At 47.1% G+C, this 21,170-nt stretch overlaps 1 protein-coding gene across 1 annotated transcript in view; it reads left to right on the plus strand.

Moving 5' to 3' along the window:
• LOC147098095 (scavenger receptor cysteine-rich domain-containing protein DMBT1-like) overlaps positions 1–21,170 on the plus strand; it is an 81,386-nt gene that overhangs the window by 52,826 nt on the left and 7,390 nt on the right. The window contains exons 8-16 of the mRNA XM_085970817.1: positions 502–816; positions 5,831–6,145; positions 7,052–7,366; positions 17,398–17,715; positions 17,799–17,852; positions 17,965–18,282; positions 18,418–18,459; positions 18,651–18,767; positions 20,137–20,244. Of these exons, the coding sequence (XP_085826943.1) occupies positions 502–816; positions 5,831–6,145; positions 7,052–7,366; positions 17,398–17,715; positions 17,799–17,852; positions 17,965–18,282; positions 18,418–18,459; positions 18,651–18,767; positions 20,137–20,244 (1,902 nt within the window). The remainder of the gene's footprint in view (positions 1–501; positions 817–5,830; positions 6,146–7,051; positions 7,367–17,397; positions 17,716–17,798; positions 17,853–17,964; positions 18,283–18,417; positions 18,460–18,650; positions 18,768–20,136; positions 20,245–21,170) is intronic.

Raw genomic sequence — 21,170 nt, forward strand, 5'->3', positions numbered from 1 at the left:
TGTAAATTTCGAGGCTGAGATCGATAGATTTTTGTAAGGTAAGTGCATCAAGGGATCTGGAGCGAAGGCAGGAACATGGAGTTGAAGTTCAGATCAGCCATGACCTAATTGAATGGAGGAAAAGGGCTCATGGGCTGAATGGTCTACTCCTGTATCTATATTCCTGGTTTTGGAATAGTAGGAACAGCAGCAGTAGTAATACTAGTGCTAACAGGTGTAGTATCAGTGAACTCATTAGCAGTAATAATGGTAATTGTTGCAGTGGCATTAGTAGCAGTACTAGTATAATAGTAATACGAGCATTAATATTGGTAGTAACAGTCGTTGTGATGGTGGTAATAGTCATAGATGTAGTAACAGCCATGGTGATAGGTGTAACAGTTGTTTTTGTTAAGCTGTAAACAGATGAAATGTGAATCCACCTTAAATTATTTTCCTATAATTATGATAATTCCGACGTTATTTTTTTCATCAATATTAAAATAATATATTAATATTTAGTTCACAGAGGTCTCAGACTTATATCCGGGGGCACCCGATGCTCCGGCCGGGTGGAAATCCAATATAAGGATCAGTGGGGGACGCTGTGTGATGTTTACTTTGGTTTAGAAGACGCCAGCGTGGTCTGTGAGCACCTTCAGTGTGGGGCAGTCACCGCAACCCCAGGAGCAGCTCACTTTGGGGAGGGAAGCGGCCCAGTGTGGAAGGAGAACTACAGATGCCGGGGGAACGAGTCCCGCTTGTGGGATTGTCCGGTTTCATCCTGGGATCACTTTAGCTGCTCGCATGGAAATGACACCAGTGTCATCTGCTCGGGTGAGTCAACTCAGTGTATTCAACTGAAATACACCAACTGTAGATGTTTCCATTGACACTGAGCGAGTCTGGGTGTGTGTTTGTCGGTCGGTTTGTCTCAAGTGAGTTAGTAATGAACCAAAGGGTTTCAATGCAGCACAAGTGTAATCAGTGACTGTCTCGTGTTACGGTGTTTATCTCTGTCCGGGTGAATCCAGAGCATTGTCCAAAATCAACCACCCAGAGCCGCTGGCAGGAATGTTCAAACAGCAAAACGGGGACCGCTGCTTCACAATGGAAATTCTGCACCTGTATTTTATTATTCTTTATTATTCATCCACGGGATGTGGACGTCGCTCCAGGACCAGCAGTTATAACCCATCAATCTTCCCCCTGTCCTGCCGTTAGAGCAGTGACTATAAATCAAAAGTACTTGATTTGCTGTGAAGTGTTTAGAAACGCTCAATCAATTTAAACTCTTCTCTGTTTCACTCCATATTGGATAAGATGAACTGTGAGGAGCCAAGCCCCATTCTAAGCCCGTGCTCCTGCCTTTGATCACAGCTCATAGCAATAGCCGGGCTGGGCCTCCCGCCCTCATTTGTTTTTAACCCCTTACCCCAGGTTAGCCTCTGGAAGCTGCTCGGCATCTCTCTAAGATCAATTCACTGAGAAAAGGTAATGGCAGAGAGGGTCTGCCTACAAGCCTTATGGGTAATTATTACAGAAATTTAATCATTAAAATTTATAACAACTGTCCAGGTGAGAGTTAGTTAATTATGGGATAGTTGGCTCAGTTCAACCGTTGCTTCAGTTTCCAAACTTAATTATTGTGATTATAGTTGCCAAGGTCTCTGTTGTTTAACGGGGTGTGCTGGTAAACAAGGGCCCTTGAGTATATCATTTAATTCTATTGTTATTATTGGTATTGATTTGAATTAATTTAATTTGAATTAAAAAAGGACCATTCGTGGCAGCGCAGCTCGGCCTCGTGGCATGCTCCTCCTGCACTATGTGGGAAATCAGAGAGACTTCCTGTGTCACTGACGACCATGTGTGCGGGAAGGGTATCCAGCTGTAGCTAATGACAGACTGCATTGCGGCACTGGAGCTGCGAATTGATACATACTGGAGCATTCACGATGCTGAGGACAGAGTGGATAGCACGTTTAGGGAGTTGGTCACACCGCAGGTAAAGGCTGCACAGGCAGGAAGGGAATGGGTGACCACCAGGCAGAGTAGTAGGCGCAGGCAGGTAGTGCAGGGGTACCCTGTGGCCATCCCCCTCTCAAACAGATATACCACTTTGGATATGGCTAAGGGAGATGGCTTATCGGGGGAAGGCAGAATTAGCCAACTTCCTGGCACCATGGGTGGTTCTGTTGAACAGCACGGGAGGAAAAAGAGCAGGAGAGCCAAAGTGATAGGGGATTCTATTGTTAGGGGAATACATATGCATTACTGCGGGCGCAAATGAGAATCCAGGGTGGTATGTTGCCTCCCTGGTGCAATGGTCAAGGATGTCTCGGGGCAGCTGCAGGGCATTCTGGAGGGGCAGGGTGAACTGCCAGCTGTACTTGTGCATATAGGTATCAACGATATAGGTAAAAAACGGGATGAGGTCCTAAAAGCTGATTATAGGGAGTTAGGAGCTAAATTACAATATAGGACCTCAAAGGTGGTAATCTCAGGATTGCTACCAGAGCCACGTGCTAGTCAGAGTAGAAATAGAAGGATATTTGTGCTGAATATGTGGCTAGGGGAATGGTGCAAGGGGGAGGGATTCAAATTCCTGGGGCATTGGAATCGGTTCTGGGGGAGGTGGGACCAGTACAAACTGGACGGTTTGCACATGGGCAGGACTGGGACCAATGTCCTAGCGGGAGTGTTTGATAGTGCTGTTGGGGAGGGTTTAAACTAAAATGGCAGGGGTTTTGGGAACCTGTGCAGGGAGACAGAGGAAAGGGAAGCAAGGATAGAAGCAAAAGCCAGGAAGGAGTAAAGCAAAAGTGTAAGGCAGAGAAATCAAGTGTGTAAATCAAACAGGGCCACAGTAAATAATAATTCTAAAAGGAATTAGAGTGTTAAAAAAACAAGCTTGAAGGTTTTGTGTCTTAATGCGAGGAGCATTCGTAATAAAGTGGATGAATTAGATGCACAAATAGATGTAAACCAATATGATATAATTGGGATTACGGAGACATGGCTCCTGGGTGACCAAGGCTGGGAATTCAACATCCAGGGGTATTCAATATTCAGGAAGGACAGGCAAAAAGGAAAAGGAGGTGGGGTAGCATTGCTGGTCGAAGAGGAGGTAACAAAATAATAAGGAAGTATAATAGCTCTGATGATGTGGAATCAGTATGGGTGCAGCTGCGAAATACCAAGGGGCAGAAAGCGTTAGTGGGAGTTGTATACAGACCCCCAAACAGCAATGCTGAGTTTGGCGGATGGCATTAAACAGGAAATTACAGATGCGTGCAATAAGGGAACTACAGTTATCATAGGTGACTTTAATCTACATATAGATTGGGCTAACCAGATTAGTAACAATACTGTGGAGGAGGAATTCCTAGAGTGTATACGAGATCGTTTCCTGAACCAATATGTTGAGGAACCAACTGTAGAGCAGGCCATCTTAGACTGGGTATTATGTAATGAGAAAGGATTGATTAGCAATCTTGTTGTGCGAGGCCCCTTGGGGAGGAAAGATCATAATATGATAGAATTCTTCATTAAGATGGAGAGTGAAGTAATTGACACAGAGACTAGGGCCTTGAATTTAAATAAAGGAAACTATGATGGTATGAGGCATGAGCTGGCTAGGATGGATTGGGGAACGTTTCTTAAAGGGTTGATGGTGGATAGGCAATGGCAAACATTTAAAGATCGCATGGATGAAGTACAGAATTTGCTCATACCTGTCTGGCATAAAAATAAACCGAGAAAGGTGGTGCAACCAAGGCTAACAAGGGAAATTAGGGATAGCATAAGATCCAAGGAGAAGACATATAAATTTGACAGAAAAATCAGCAAACCTGAGGATTGGGAGCAGTTTAGGATTCAGCAAAGGAGGACAAAGGGGATAACTAAGAGGGGGGCAATAGAATATGAGAGTAAGCTTGAGGAAACATAAACACTGACTGTAAAAGCTTCTATAGATATGTGAAGTGAAAAAGATTGGTGAAGTTAACCATAGCTCCTTTGCAGCCAGAATCAGGTGAATTTAAAATGCGGAACAAAGAAATGGCTGACCAATTAAATACATACTTTGGTTCTCTCTTCAACAAAGGAGGACACAAATAGCCTCCCAGAGATGTCGAGGAACATGGGCTCGAATGAAAGGGAGGAACTGAATTAAATTAGTATTTGCAGGGAAATGGTTTTAGGGAAATTGACGGAATCGAAGGCCAATAAATCCCCAGGGCCTGATAATCTACATCCTAGGGTACTTAAGGAAGTGCCTCTAGAAACAGTAGATGCATTGCTGGTCATCTTCCAAAATTCTACAGTATCTGGAACAGTTCCCATGGATTGGAGGGTAGCTAATGTAACCCCACTATTTAATAAAGGTGGTAGAGCGAAAAAGGGCAATTATAGACAGGTAAACCTGACATCGGTAGTGGGGAAAATGCTAGAGTCCATTATAAAAGATGTAATAGCAGAGTACTTGGAAAAGAGTGACAGGAATGGGAAAAGTCAACATGGGTTTACCAAAGGTAAATCGTGCTTTACTAGTCTACTGGAATTTTTTCAGGATGTAACTGGTAGAATAGATAAGGGAGAACCAGTGGATGTGGTGTATTTGGACTTTCAGAAGGCTTTCGATAAGCTCCTGCACAAGAGATTAACGTGTAAAGTTAAAGCACATGGGATTGCGGGTAAGGTACTGCATTGGATAGAGAACTGGTTGGCAGACAGGAAGCAATGAGTTGGAATAAACAGGTCTTTTTCTGAGTGGCAGGCAGTGACTAGTGGGGTACCGCAGGGATCGGCGTTAGGACTCCAGCTATTCACAATATATATTCATGATCTTGACGAGGGAACTAGATGTAATATCTCCAAGTCTGCAACTGACACAAAGCTGGGCGGGCAAGTATCCTGTGAGGAGGATGCCGAGAAACTCCAGTATGATTTGGACAGCTTGGCTTATTGGGGAGGTGCATGGCAGATACAGTATAATGTGGATAAATGCGAGGTTATCCACTTGGGTGGCAAAAACAGCAAGGCACATTATAATCTGAACAGCAGTAGATAGGGAGAAGGGTAAGTGCAACGACACCTGGGTGACCTTGTGCACCAGTCGGTGAAGGTAAGCATGCAGGTGCAGCAGGCATTTGAGAAGGCAAATGGTATGTTGGCCTTCATAGCGAGAGGATTCGAGTACAGGAGCAAGGATGTCTTGCTGCAGTTGTACAGGGCCTTGGTGAGACCACACCTTGAGTTTTGTGTGCAGTTTTGGTCGCGTTATCTGAGGAAGGATGTTCTTGCCATGCAGGGAGTGCAGTGAAGATTCACCAGGCTGATAACTGTCATGGCAGGAATGACGTATCAGGAGAGATTGGGTCGATTAGACATATATTCGCTGGAGTTCAGAAGAATGAGAGGGGATCTCATTGAAACTTAAAACATTCTAACAGGACTATAGAGACTAGATGCAGGAAGGATGTTCCCATTGGCGGGATGTCCAGAACCAGGGGCCACAGTCCAAGGATAAGGGATAAGCCATTTAGGACAGAGGTGAGGAGGAATTTCTTCACCCAGAGCATGGTGAATCTGTGGAATTTTCAATTAATACAAAAGGCAGTTGAGGCTAATTCACTAAATCTAATCAAGAAGGAGTTAGATATATTTCTTAAGGCTAAAGGAATCAAGGGATATGGGGAGAAAGCAGGGACAGGGTTCTGAGTTTGGATGACCAGCCATGATCTCATTAAATGGTGGAGCCGGCTCGAGGGGCCGAATGGCCTACTCCTGCTCTTATCTTCTATGTTTCTATGTTTCTGTGTTGCTCTCAATGTGTTTCTTTTTGTAGATGAAGGTTGGCCGCCGAGGCTCACTAACGGGGGAAGCCGCTGTGACGGGCGAGTGGAGATTTACTACAACGGCAGCTGGGGGAGAGTGCGGGACAACCTTTGGGACCTAAATGATGCCAACGTGGTCTGCAGACAGCTGGGCTGCGGCTCTGCGATAGTCGCTTATAACTCTTCAAAGTACGGAGAGAGTGAAGGGTCCGTGTGGGTGAATGATGTCCAGTGTGAAGGAAACGAGTCTCAGCTCCGGAACTGCAGCACATTCACATGGAATCCATCTCTCAATGACAGCATCGGCGTAGGGGTCCTGTGTTCAGGTGAACAAATGGTTCAATTTTACAGAGTCATAAAGGGGAATATCCATTCTGCTGAGAAATGTGGTAATATTGGTCACTTGTTCCTCGGTGTCTCTACACCAGTTATTTAACTCAGTGGATGAGTGAAAAGCAAGATGACACGGGCTGAAGGGAGAAAAAACAACAACAGTAACTCGCATGGTTTTGCGCCATTAACAAAGACAAATGTCGCAAAGTGTTTCCCAGGAGCGCAGTCAGACCAGAAACTGACACAGAGCCCAACAAGGCGATATTAGAAAGGGTGACTAAAAGTTTGGTCAGAGGGTAGATTTCAAGAGGGCGGCTTAGAGGTGGACAGGCTGAGATGCTTAGGGAGGGATTCCGTGGTTGCAGATCAGCTCCATTGTGCAGAATATCAGTGTAGACAGATGAGCTGGAGTTATACTGGAGTAGGTTTCATTATACTGTCTATAAATGAAATGAACATGGGCTAAAGATAAACGGAATAGATGAGAGTAAATGTCAAGCAAGGTAACGAATATGGGTGACATAAACTAATAAGGAACAGATACAATTATAGAACATGAGTATAAAATGCCTGTTAAAAATAGAGGAAGTGAAACGATTACTAAAAACACGTTCAATTGCCTGAACAACAATGTGCACAAGATTCGAATCAAAATGAGGGAACTGGAGACAATGAATCCCAGCAGCCAGAGGTAGCAGGAGTATCTTAAACAATTCTCTGCTGTGCATTCTATGTAATATGGAAGGGTAGACAGGTGTTCAGTTGTACAGTTTCATTTACCTGTCTCAGCCATTTTAAAAGGGCAGAATTTTTCGGCTGCAGAAGATACAATGGGTTGGATTGAGTGATGAGGTTCATGTGTATTTGAAGTATAATCCACCTGTATTGTTCTCCAACAGAACACGTGCAGTTACGGCTCTCCGACGGTGGAAGCCCATGTGCTGGGCGAGTGGAGGTTTATTACAATGGGATCTGGGGCTCAGTTTGTGATGATTCCTGGGACCTGGCCGACGCTAACGTGGTTTGCAAACAGCTGGGTTGCGGAAATGCATTGGAAGTGGAACTTCCTGCTGCTTGTAGACCAGGATCAGGCCCAGTTTGGTTGGATGAACTGAACTGTTCGGGTGACGAATCGTTTCTGTGGGAATGTCCCTCAGCACCATGGGGTAACCACGACTGTGCTCTTAAAGAAGATGTGAGGATGATGTGTTCAGGTAAGCGCATTTTCAACCTGCTCATTTTCTGCAGTGTTATTCACGAGGATTCAGACGGGAGGTATTACATAGAATTATAGAGAATTACTGCACAGAACCAGGCCATTCGGCCCAACTGGTCTGTGTGCTGTTCATGCTGCAGACGAGCATGCTCCCAGTCTAATCATCTAACCCTATCTGCATATCCTATATTTCTTTCTCCCTCGTGTACTTGTCTAGCTTCACCTTAAATGCATCGGTACCATTCGCCTCAACTGTTCCATACGGTCCAGGTCCCGCATTCTAACCATTCTCTGGGAAACGAAGATTCTGCTGAATTCCCTAATGGATTTATTCATGACTATCTTATATTTATGATCCTTAGATTTATCTCCGCCACTTTCAGTGATTAGTAAATCTGTATCCCTCGATCAATTTGCTCCTCTAACCCAAGTAGACGCTTATGTTAGAACACAAGAACATAAGAATGTAAGAAATAGGAGCAGCAGTGGGCCAATCGGCCACTCGAGCCTGCTCCGCCATTCAATAAGATCATGGCTGATCCAATCTTGGCCTCAACACCACTTTGCCGCTCTCTCCCCATACGGCTTGACTCCTTTGTAGTTCAAATGTCTCTCAATCTCCGCCTCCACAGCTCCCTGGGGTAGAGAATTCAAAAGATTCACGTCCCTCTGAGAGAAGAAATTCCTCCTCATCTCCCTCTTAAATGGGCGACCACTTATTCTGAACTGTGCCCCCTGGTTGTTGATACTTCGACTAGGGAAACATCCTCTCAGCATCCACCTGGTCAATCCCCCTCAGAATCTTATATGTTTCAATAAGATCACCTCTCATACGATGATGTGGAATCTCTATGGGTAGAACTGAGAAATACCAAGGGGCAGAAAACGTTAGTGGGAGTAGTATATAGACCTCCAAACAGTAATGCGCAGGTTGGGGATGGCATTAAAAGGGAACTTGGAGAAGCGTGCAATAAGGGCGCAGCAGTCATCATGGGTGACTTTAATCAACATATAAATTGGGCTAACCAAACTAGTAACAACACTGTGGAGGAGCAATTCCTGGAGTGTTTTCGGGATGGTTTCCTGGACCAATATGTCGAGGAACCAACCAGAGATCAGGCCATCTTAGACTGGGTATTATGGAACGAGAAAGGATTAATTAGCAATCTTGTTGTGGAGGCCCCTTAGGTCGGAGGGACCATAATATGATAGAATTCTTCATTAAGATGGAGAATCAAGTTGTTGACTCAGAGACTAGGATCCTGAATTTAAATAAAGGAAACTACGATGGTCTGAGGTGCGACTTGGGTAGGATTGATTGGTGAATGTCACTCAAAAGGGTTGACGGTAGATAGGCAATGGCAAACATTCAAAGACCGCACGGATGAACTACAGAATTTGCATAAAAATAAAACAAAACAGGTGACTCAACCGTGGCTAACAAGAGAAATTAGGGATAGTGTAAGATCCAAGGAGAGGACATATAAATTGGCCAGAAAAAGCAGTAAACCTCAGGATTGGGAGCAGTTTAGGATTCGACAAAGGAGGACAAAGGGATTAATTTAGAAGGGGAAAATAGAATATGAGAGAAGCTAGTAGGGAACATAAAAACTGACTGTAAAAGCTTTTATAGATATGTGAAGAGAAAATGATTGGGGAAGTCAAGCGTAGGTCCATTGCTGTCAGAATCAGGGGAATTTATAATGGGGAACAAAGAACTGGCGGGCCAATTAAATACATATTTAGTTTCTGTCTTCACAAATGAGGACACAAATAACCTCCCAGAGATGTCGGGAAACATAGGGTCTGATGAAAGGGAGGAACTGAAAGAAATCAGTATTTGTAGGGAAATTGTGTTAAGGAAATTGATGGGATTGATGACCGATAAATCCCCGGCGCCTGATAATCTACATCCTAGGGTACTTAAGGAAGTGGCCCTAAAAATAATAGATGCATTGCTGGTCATCTTCCAAAATTCTATAGACTCTGGAACAGTTCCCATGGCTTGGAGGATAGCTAATGTTGCTCCACTATTCAAAAAAGGTGGTAGAGAGAAAACGGGGAATTACAGACCAGTAAGTCTGACATCGGCAGTCGGGAAAATGCTAGCGTCCATTATAAAAGATGTAATAGCAGAGCACTTGGAAACAGTGACAGGATCGGACAAAGTCAACATGGATTTACAAAAGGTATATCGTGCTTGACTAAACTACTGTAATTTTTTGAGAATGTAACTGGTAAAATAGATGAGGGACAACCAGTGGATGTGGTGTATTTGTATTTTAAGAAGGCTTTCGATAAGGTCCCGCATAAGAGATTTGCGTGTAAAGTTAAGGCACATTAGATTGGGGGCAAGGTATTGACTTGGATAGAGAACTAGTTTGCAGACAGAAAGCAAAGAGTTGGAATAAACGGGTCTTTTCCGAGTGGCAGGCAGTGACTAGTGGGGTACCGCAGGGATCGGTCCTTGGACCCCAGCTATTCACAATATATATTAATGATCTAGACAAGGGAACTAGATGTAATATCTCCAAATTTGCAGCCGACACAAAGCTGGGTGGACGTGTGTGCTGTGAGGAGGGTGCTGAGAAATTCCAGGATGATTTGGCATGTTGGGTGATTGGGCAGAAGCATGGCAGATGCAATATAACGTGGATAAATGTGAGGTTATCCACTTTTGTAGCAAAAACAGGAAGGCAGATTATTATATGAATGGCAATAGATTGGGAGAAGGGGTAGTGGAACGAGACCTGGGTGTCCTTGTGCACCAGTCACTGAAGGTAAGCATGCAGGTGTAGCAGGTGGTTAAAAAGGTAAATGGTATGTTGGCCTTCGTAGCGAGAGGGTTTGAGTACAGGAACAAAGATGTCTTGCTGCAGTTGTACAGGGCCTTGGTGAGGCCACTTCTTGAGTATTGTGTGCAGTTTTGGCCGCCTTATCTGAGGAAGGATGTTCTTGCCATGGAAGGAGTTCAGCGAAGATTCACCAGTCTGATACCTGGGATGGCAGGAATGACATATGAGGAGAGATTGGGTCGATTGGGCTTGTACTCGCAGGAGTTTAGAAGAATGAGAGGGGATCTCATTGAAACTTATAAAGTTCTGACAGGACTGGACAGACTAGATGCAGGAAGGATGTTCCCGATTGTCGGGTGTCCAGAACCAGGGATCACAGTCTAAGGAAAAGAGGTAGGCCATTTAGGACAGAAATGAGGAGGAATTTCTTCACCCGGAGCGTGGTGAATGTGTGGTATTTCGCTACCACAGAAGGCAGGAGAGGCCAATTCATTTAATATATTCAAGAATGAGTTGGATATATTTCTTAAGGCTAAATTGATCAAGGGGTATGGGGAGAAAGCAATGACCGGGTACTGAATTTGGATGGTCAGCCATGGTCACGTTGAACGGTGGAACATGCTCGAGGTGCCGAATGGCCTACTCCTGCTCCTATTTTCTATGTTTCTATGTTTCTAGGTTTCATTCTTCTAAACTCCAATGAGTATAGGCCCAATCTGCTCAACCTTTCGTCATACATCAACCACTTCATCACAGGAAACATCCTAGCGAACCTCCTCTGCACTGCCTCCAATGCAAATATATCCTTCCTTAAATACGGAGAAGAAAACGGTGCACAGTACTCCAGGTGCAGTCTCACCAGTGCCCTGTAAAGTTGCATCAAAACTTCACTACTTTTATACTCCATACCCCTTGCAAAAAAGACCAAAATTCCAATCATCTTCCTAGTAACTTGCTTTACCTGCGTGCTAACCTGTTGTGTTTCATGTACTCGGACCCCAAGTTCCCTTTGTACCGCAGCATTTTGTAGTCTCACTGCATTTAAATAATAATTAGCTTTTTCATTCTTCGTTCCAAGGTGGATAACCTCAGATTTTCCCACCTTATACTCCATCTGCCAAATTTTTGCCCACTCACTTAACCTCTCTATCTCCCTTTGCAGACTCTTTGGGCTAGATTTTCAGTCGCTTGCGCCAGCAGTTAGCGCCTTAAGAGAAGTGATTTCCGGGCGCTATGCGTGTAGCGCCCGGGCGAAGCGCAGTTTGCGCCCGCCCCAAATTAAGTTGGCCGTTAGCGCCGACGCAAAGTTTAGCGCCCGCCCGGATGTGCGCGCAGAAAATGACGTCACATCCTCGTGCAACGCCCTTTGGCCGCCCCGATTCCAAACTTCAGTCGGACCGCCCCATTGTGCGGCGGGCGGCCGGAGCGTTTGGAAAAAGGAATGCAACACAACCAGCGCGGGCCCCGGGGGGCGCTAATTAAAGGGAACGTCCTCTCCAGTATAAAGGCCAGCCTTTTTTCAGAAAACAGTCTTGTGCAACGCATTTCTGGAGACACAACAAGGAGGATAGCTAACTGGTTTCAAGCAGCAAGAGCCAGGTATTTTTGGACTCAGGCCATAGCGCTGCAAGTGGCCATTTGGAAATTAGACTGTTTGCCGGGATTTGATGGGGGCTGCATGGGGTGCCAACGCAGAGCTGCAGCGCCATGTCCGTAGGGCTCGCAGACGCATTGTGAGAGGGGCAGCCCTGGCTAGAGGCAGAGGGGGCTACAGGCGTCGGCCAAGTAGGCCTTACCCAGTCAGGCTATACCGCCAGCAGCGCTCCTACCTAAACATGAGTGCCGCGCGATGTGTTAGAAGGCTCCGATTCCGAAAGGAGGTGATTGCAGAGATCTGCCACCTGCTTCGCCGAGATCTGCAGCCAAAGCTTAGGTGCAGGACGTCTCTGTCGGTGGAAGTGAAGGTGACGGTGGCATTGAACTTCTATGCCACCGGCTCCTTCCAATACGCTGCTGGGGACATAGCAAACATCTCCCAGTATGGCGCGCATCGCTGCATCTGCCACGTGACCGAAGCACTGTTCAGAAGGAGAAGCCAATTCATCTCCTTCCCCATGGCCCTCGAGAGCCAGCATCAGCGCGCATTGGGATTTGCCAGACTCGGGGAATTCCCCTTGGTGCAGGGCGCCATTGACTGTACGCATGTGGCTTTGCGGGCCCCTCTGGAGCATGGCGAGCAGTATCGCAACAGGAAGGGCTACCATTCTCTGAATGTGCAGCTGGTATGTGACCACAAGCAGCGCATCATGGCAGTCAATGCCAGCTTCCCAGGCAGCAGCCACGATGCCTTTATCCTGCGGCAGAGTACTGTGCATGACGTGTTCCAGGCACAGCCTCCCCCAAGAGGATGGCTCATCGGGGACAAAGGCTATCCTTTGTGCACCTGGCTCATGACCCCGCTCCGCGCCCCCAGGACCACTGCTGAAGAGGCCAACAACGAGAGCCATCAAACCACCCGCAACATCATCGAGCTAACTATTGGGGTCCTCAAGCAGCGGTTCCGCTGCCTTGATCGCTCCGGAGGAGCTCTCCAGTATTCGCCGGACGGGGTCTCCCAATTTGTGGTGGTTTGCTGCATGCTACACAACCTGGCTATCCGCAGGACTCAGGCACTGCCACCTGATGTTGGACCAGCACCTCAGGAGGAGGAGCAGGAGGAGCATGAGGAGGAGGAGGAGGAGGAGGAGCAGGAGTACGTTCCCAGGAGGGAGCGACCAGGGCCAAGGGCCGCATGACGCCACCTTATTACACGGTACTTCTAAGCCCCCTGTCAGGGAATGACCAGGGGCCATGAGGGAAGATGAATGCAGCCGCTCCGCAAGCCCTCAGCCGGCGAAGCCAACAAACACTAAGAAGAACAACCATGGAGACTGCATGAATAAAGATAATTTTTTATTGCACAAAAATGAAAAGCCCTTCCCACATGAATCCCCCAAAACAATAAACGGGCCCCACAAAAAGCCCAACAAACGACTCACTCCCACAAACTGGGGAGGAGTCACTCCACCTTTCTTCAAACCGGGCCTCAACGTCGGGCTAACGCAAAAAATAAGCCCTCCAACAACACAACCATGGGCAAAATAAAGATGGCCACCGCCATATTAAAGGAAAGCTGCCCACACCCTCTACTGAGTGGCCCGCGAGGGCGAGACCTTGGCCAGCCTTTTGCCTCCCCTGCCCGGCCTGCTGCTCCTTCGCAAGCTCTGCCCAGTGGCTGCTGCGAGGCTGGGGGAAGGCGCCTGAGGCTCAGATGCCCTTCCGCCAGATGCCGCTGGGGGGCGGCCTACACGGTGTTTGGGCCTCGAGGGGCCGTCTGCTGAGTGGCGCACCTGAGCCTGGCCACCATCAGCTGCAGCCGCTTGCCCTTGACGCCCCAGTGGGGGAATGGCGGCGACGGATGGGGCAATGTGGGCCAGCTGGTGTCTGGGATGCGCTGGCTGGTGCTGTGGCGTGGTGGCACTCGGCCGGGCCCGCACTGCAGGATCCGCAGCAATCAGCCGAGGGGCGGCTTGCTGGGATGGTCCAGCGTGGCGGCTGCCCTGGCGATGCCTGCCTGAGACAGTGCGTGTGGCAGCAGTGAGTGCCCCTGTGGTCCTGGTGTGCGCGCGCATCACATCCGCCAGGGTCTTGATGGCATCGGTCAGCATGCGGCCACTCGCGGCAGTTGCTGCCCTGAACTCGCGCACACTGGTCGCCAGCGACTCGATGGCCTCAGGCATGCGCCCCACCACGCTCATGAGCTCCGTGTGGCGCCGGTCCGAGTCGTCGGCCATCTTATCCAGCTTCCGCACCTCCTCTGAAGTGAAGGTGTCCGGACTGGAGTCACGACTCTCCCGCTGGGGAGGAGGGGGCCGAACTAGGGGACCCTTGCCGCGTTGGTGACGGCGAGTGTGCCGAGCAGCAGCACTCCCCTCTGATCCTTCCCCCCTTTGGGGGGAAGGCCGCCAGCCATGCGCACGGCTGCTGGGTGGCTGGATGCCACTGGTCCCAGAAGCTGCATTGCCCTGCGACAGTTCCTCCAGGCACTCGTCCAGTGAGGAGGTGTCAAGCATTTCCTCCTCTCCTGCGGGACGTGACTGTTCCCCCGAAGGTCTGGCTTGCTCCTCCTCCTCCTCCTGGTCGGAGGTGCTGTCACTGGCAGCTTCAGGGTCCTGGTCGTCACCAGCTGAAAGCAGGAATGCACAAGAGTAGCTTCAGAGTGAGGAGACGGCGTCAGCGAGGGAGTTAGGACTGGTGGCATTCAGCGCATTGGTGGGACAGTGGCAAAGGAGGTAGCTCGGATGGGCCAGTGCGACGCGAGAGGGCCAAAAGGCGAGGTCCTTACCATTGCCGGGCAGTGGAGGGTCGGATACACCGCACGCTGTGGGGACAATCACACGGGCTCCCATGAGCACACACACGTGCTCCTCCAGCCGAGTGAGCTTCTGCAGCTTGGCGCGGCCACCCCTGGCACGGGCCTGGCGATTAAACGCTACTTTAGCCTGCAAGAGAAAGGACGGGTTGTAAGTGCGCAGTGAAGCCCTGATGTAGTGTGCACTGCCTCCCATGGTGGAATAGCTTGGACAGAGTGAAGCCCTGATGTACTGTGCACTGCCTCCCATGGTGGAATAGCTTGGACAGAGTGAAGCCCTGATGTACTGTGCACTGCCTCCCATGGTGGAATAGCTTGGACAGAGTGAAGCCCTGATGTACTGTGCACTGCCTCCCATGGTGGAATAGCTTGGCCAAAGTGTAGAGTGCCGAATGGCCATTTGATGCTCATGACTGTCCCAATGCTGCTGGCTGAGGGCTGGCCAATAGGACTTTCAGCTCCCTTTGCCCATCATGTCAGGTGTACATGCAAGAATGAGGAGGAGACTGGAAAGGCTACTCACCTTCACAATCCTGGTCAGATCATTGTATTTTTTACGACATTGTTTATGGGTCCTGGGGGCATCGCCGGTGAACGTCACCCTCTGGGCGATCTGCTTCCAGGCTTTGGTGTAGTCATGGTGGGTTGGATTCCTCCCACTCTCTGGAAACAAGATCTTGCGCCTCACCTCCAGAGCTGTGACCATTATGTCCAGATCACCCTCTGAGAAGCGCAGGGCACGCTGACGGGCCTTCTCTGGCGTTGCCATGACTCCCTGGGGCTGAGCAGCAGTGTTGAGGCCTCTTTGCAAGGCTGCAGTGTGCAGGGCGTGGCAGCAGACCAATTCGTCCCTTCCCCCTTTAAGAGCTGGTTGGCACCACGGGGTCTGCTGTCAGTGCAAAAATGACTGCACCCGCGCTGCGCCCCGCCTGGGCGCTATCCCTCTGAACCGTCGGCTTAGCGCCTAAAGGCAGGAGTGGAATGCCTCTTTTAGCGCTCCACCATTCTCTTAGGGCGAAGCCACTGAATTTCCGGCAACGGGGCGCTACTTTGGGGCGGGCGCTAACTTCGGGCGGGCGCTAAGGTTAGCACCCCAAAACTGTCTATACTGAAAATCTAGCCCTTTGTGTCCTCCTCACAACTTGCTAACCCACCTATCTTTTTACCATCAGCAAACCAACAGTACACTCGGTCCCTTCATCCAAGTCATTAATATAGATTGTTAATAGTTGAGGCTCCAGCACTGATCCCTGTAGCACCCCACTAGTTACGGATTGCCAACTGCAAAATTACCCATTTATCCCAACATTCTGTTTTCTGTTAGTTAGCCAATCCCCTATCCTTGCCAATATATTACCCCCAGCCCCGTGCGCTCTTATCTTGTGCTGTAACCTTTTATGTGGCAACTTATCGAATGCCTTCTCGAAATCCAAATACATTACATCTACTGGTTTCCCCTTATCCACCCTGTTTGTTCCATCCTCAAAGAACTCTAAACATTTGTCAAGCCCGATTTCCCCTGCATTAAACCATGTTGACCCTGCTTGATTGTCTTACCATTTCATAAATGTCCTGCTATTAACTCCTTAATAATTGATTCCAGAATTTTCCCAACGACGGATGTTAGGCGAACTGGCCTATAGCTTCCTCCATTCTGTCTCATCCCTTTCTTGAATAATGGCGTTACATTTGCGGTTTTCCAATTCACTGGGACCTCTCCAGAATCCAGGGAATTTTGGTAGATTACAACCAACGCATCCACTATCTCTGCAGCCACTTCTTTTAAGCCCCTAGAATGCAGGCCATCAGGCCCAGGGCACTGTCGGCTTTAGCCACATTAGGTTGCCTAGTACTTTTTTGCCAGTGATGGATATTGATTTAAGTTCCTCCCTATAGCCCCTTGATTATCTATTATCATTGGTGTCTTTTTAGTGTCTTCTACCATGAAGACCGATCCAAAATAATTGTTTAGTTTCTCTGCCTTTTCCCTATTTCTCATTATTAATTCCCCAGTCTCATCCTCTTAGAGACCAACGTTTATTTTAATTACTCTCTTCCTTTATATATACCTGTAGCAGCTCTTACTGCCTGTTTTTATATTATTTGCTAGTTTACTCTCATATTCTAACTTCTCCCTTCTTCCAAGGATAATGTTGCCTATGTCTTCCTCCTACCAAAATGCACCACCTCATATTTACCTATATTAAAATTAATTTGCCAATAACATGCCTATTCTGCCCGTTTATTAATGTCTTCTTGTATTTTGTCGCAGCCTTCCTCAGTATTAACCATACCCCCCAATTTGCTGTCACCTGTAAATTTTAAAATTCTACTTCCGATTCCCAAGTGCAAATCGTTTATGTAAATGATGAGTAGCAGTGATCCCAAAACCGATCCCTGTGGAGGACCACTTCCCACCTTCCACCAGTCTGAGTAACGACCTTTAACCCCTACTTTCTGTTTTCTGTTTAGTATCCAGCTAGCTATGCATTCTGCTACTTCTCCACTGACTCCACATGCTCTGGCCTTAGTCATGATTCAACAATGTGGTATCTTAGCGAAGGCCTTTTGAAAATCCACGCATATTACACCTACTGCTTTAGTTTCGTCTACTCTTTCTGTAAATTCCTCAAATAATTCAATAACGTTGGTCAAGTATGACCTTTCATTTTGAGATCCGTGTTCACTCTTCTTTCTTCTGTGTTCGGAATGTAGATGTATTTCTGAAATAATTACCGACACCGATGCAACATGTGGTGTGCAGCATGAACACACAGCAAGTTATCAATCGAACCACCTGGATATTTCTTGTTTCATTCACAGAGCACAAAGAGATGCGGCTGGTGAAAGGAAAGCATCGCTGTGAGGGAAGAGTGGAAGTGTTCTACAATGGGACCTGGGGAACAGTGTGCTCGGATAAACTGGATCGACATGATGCAGAAGTGATCTGTAAACAGTTAGACTGCGGCCCCCTCACATCTATTGAGTATAACACTCGGTTATTCGGAGCGGGATCCGGACCCATTTGGCTCGATGAGATGGAATGTAATTCACACGAGTCGACCCTCTGGCAGTGTCAGTCAGACCCGTGGGGGAAACACAACTGTCATCACAGGGAGGATGCAGGTGTTGTTTGTTCAGGTAACACAAGGAACCTCTCAATGTGCGGGTGTCATTTCAAACATTGATGTCCATTACAGTCAGCATATTTCTCTTCTCAACAGAAGCCAAAGTGCCGGAGAGATCCCACAGATCAAGGGACTGTGTTCGAGAATCTCGTGCTAAACATGAACATCCACCAGGTGCTTCCTCCTCTTCGTTATACCAACTATCTGACTTGTATTCCAGGCTTGTACTAATTATATAACAATAAATGATTCTCTTTGATAGACTCGGGACAACCGTTGCGCCTGGTTGGAGGCAACAGCAGCTGCTCCGGGAGAGTGGAGATATTGTCCAATAACAGCTGGGGCACGGTGTGTGATGACTCCTGGGATATGGCCGATGCCAATGTTGTCTGCAGACAGCTGGGTTGCGGCCCCGCTCTATTGGCCTCAGGAGGGGCCGCAATTGCCCAGGGTGCCGATCTTATCTGGCTGGATGAGGTGAAGTGCACCGGAAGTGAATCCTTTCTGTCCGACTGTCGTTTCTCACCGCCAGGTCAACATGACTGTGATCACAAGGAAGATGCCAGTGTGATTTGTGCTGGTAAGTGTTGCAGGGGGCTTCCTCATTCTGTGAACATGACTCATGGATTTCGGAAATTAAAAACATATTTTATATTTTTAATGTAAAATCCTAATATTTGAATTTAATGAAATGATTATACTATATATTCCACAGGACTCGATTTGCCTCCTGCTGCTTCTCCGAACTCACCTGCAGGTACTTCGCATTATTAGTACTATGATTAGTATTAATGTTAGCGTTCGTATTAGTGGTATTGGTATTATTGACATTTTTTTGGTTTTGTTAATCTCTAAGATAATGTGAGCGGGTTCAAATTGACTGGAACATTTGTAAAAATGCAAGGCGGACTGTGTCTGTGTTAAATCTTTCTGTAATCTTGTGATTAGGACAGGGAGGTAAAACCACCTCCATCCCTGCTGCCATCTGCATAACCCTCGGAGTCCTTCTAATCTTTGAACTGATCGCACTGATGGCGGTAATACAGAGAAAGGCAAGAAGAAGAGGTGAGGCACAAAGCTTACCACTGAACTAATATTTGATCTCAGATCGCTTCATATCCTGGCGAGTCTGCAGTTCATTCCATTTTTCCATATGATGTACATTGGCTCCCGGTTAAGCAATGCCTGGATATCAAATTTCTCATCGTTGTTTTCAAATCCCTCCATGGCCTCGCCGCTCCCTATCTCTGTAATCTCCTCCAGCCCAACAACCACCCCACCCCCCCCCCCCGCAGATATCTGAACTCCTCTAATTCTGCCCTCTTGAGAATCCCTGATTACAATCGCTCAACCATTGGTAGCCGTGCATTCTGTTGCCTAGGCCCTGAACTCTGGAAATCCCATCTAAATCTCTCCACCTCTCTTTCATTCTTTAAGACGCTCTTTAAAACCTACCTCTTTGACCAAGCATTTGGTCACCTGCCCTACTTTGTATTTATGTGACTCGTTGTCAAATTTGTTGTCTTATAATTCTCCTGTGAAGCGCCTTGGGACGATTCACTACCGTAAAGGCGCTATATCAATACAAGTTGTTTTTATTGTTGTTGAATGTGGTATTGTTAGAAATAAATCTGAATCCGCTTTTGGCGAATTGTTCCATTCTATGAGCTGCCCGAATTAGTAAAATAGGACATTTAAAATGGAGAGTTATTTAAAGTGTCCACATTCACTGTCCCAGTTCATCAGCTGGTACATGAGATTCCAGAAGAATTTACTTGCTGCGACAATGGGACAAAAATTTTATTGAACAGTTTGGCCTGTGCGCTCAGTTATTTATTGGTCTGTTGTTCTTCCTGGATGCCCAATCTCGAACTCTGTTCTGCAAATCATTCTGAGAAGTGACAGTTTTCTAGGACTTTCTGCATTCTCCAGTGATTTTTCTACATCCGAACACAACTGTTGCACACTTATCTCAACCACCCAACACATTCCTGCTCTTTGTACACAGCAAGGCTCCTGTAACACTGACGGGACATGGCAAAGAACCATCAGCTCCTGACTCGCGCTTCCAAACTGATGCTGTCCGCAGAGATCAGTCAACTTCACCCCGCTTCTCTACAGCTGAACTCCACGTGTGGTCCCGTAACCGAACGACCAACTGGAGTTCATTTCTCCTGAAACCTCCTCATTCCCTCTTCCCGAGGTCAATACAACTGGCCGCAGTCTGCTGGAGGTGAACATGTGTCTGTACAGAGACACACTCACACACACACACGGAATCACGCACACAACTAAACTCCTCCACATTCACGCTAACTGATTCTGTCCCTTGACTATCACTATATCTGTTAGTTGGATTTATTCGCAGATGAATTCCTGTGAAACGCGTGTGGAGTGAATCAAAATGTTAATCTCCCCGCCCTCCCTCCAACAGGTGCTGTCATTCTCGGCAGGGAGTCACCTGCTGGTTTGTACCAAGCAACTTATGAAGAGATTGAGAATAATCCACCCGGCGAGGATTCCGCTCAGACCCAGGGTTCAGGTCTGTATTTTCCGTTTGATATCGAATCTTCATTGGACAAATGTTCCATCCACTTAAATACACCTTTTAATGGTCAATGTACTGACTGGACACGAGCAGCAGTCTGCTCACTGTCCCTATGTGAAGGAGTCCTATCACAGTGAGGGTGCCTCTGCGTCCACGTGTATAGTGAGAACAGCAATGGTTTGGGAAGATTCCCATCGGTCGGTATTGTTCATAAAACGGGTTTTCGGGTTGTTTGTAAATTGCGAGCAGATACGCTTTTTTCCTTCCCCCACCCGGCTGCACACGGACTCCCTCAGGTATCTGAGCCCAGGAATAATAAACACATCGGCTGGTTGTATTCTTTTATTTTATATTCACTCAAACATGACGTGAAGTCACAGATCGATTGAAACCATCTTTATTCCTTCACTTATAACCTTTCCGTTACAATGGCCCAGGTATTCAGATCCCTACGGCTGTGTACGCCCTCACAGGGACATCGGAAATGCCGGTTTCATGCATGCACAGCGCATGCGCTGAAAACCGGCATATCCGATCATTCAAGAATGGTCTAGACAGATCCTCCACCTGCCCTGGAGAAGGGCCTCCACGGGCAGAGAGTTCCGCTTCCTGGAGACCCTCCACCCGCAGAAAACCCAAACAATTCTTACGCTTTAACCAGGATAAGAGTACTAAAAAGTAAAAAAAAAACAAGGTTTTCACTCATTTTTCATTTAAAAATACTTTAAAAAAGGTAAGTTTATTTGTAGCCCCGTAAAAATCTTCAATTATTTTTTTCAAAGAATTAAATTTTTGTTTAAAATATTTAATTTATTGTAATTTCAACTTATTTTAAAAACGTGATGGTGTTTAAACAATTTATTTAAAGTTTTACAGTGTTTTTGGTGTTTTTTCCATTCATATATATACCCGGGTTCGAA

The sequence above is a fragment of the Somniosus microcephalus genome, chromosome 30 (assembly GCF_052327205.1).
Source record: "Somniosus microcephalus isolate GS21.2 chromosome 30, FLI_Smic_1.0, whole genome shotgun sequence".
Classification (NCBI taxonomy): domain Eukaryota; kingdom Metazoa; phylum Chordata; class Chondrichthyes; order Squaliformes; family Somniosidae; genus Somniosus; species Somniosus microcephalus.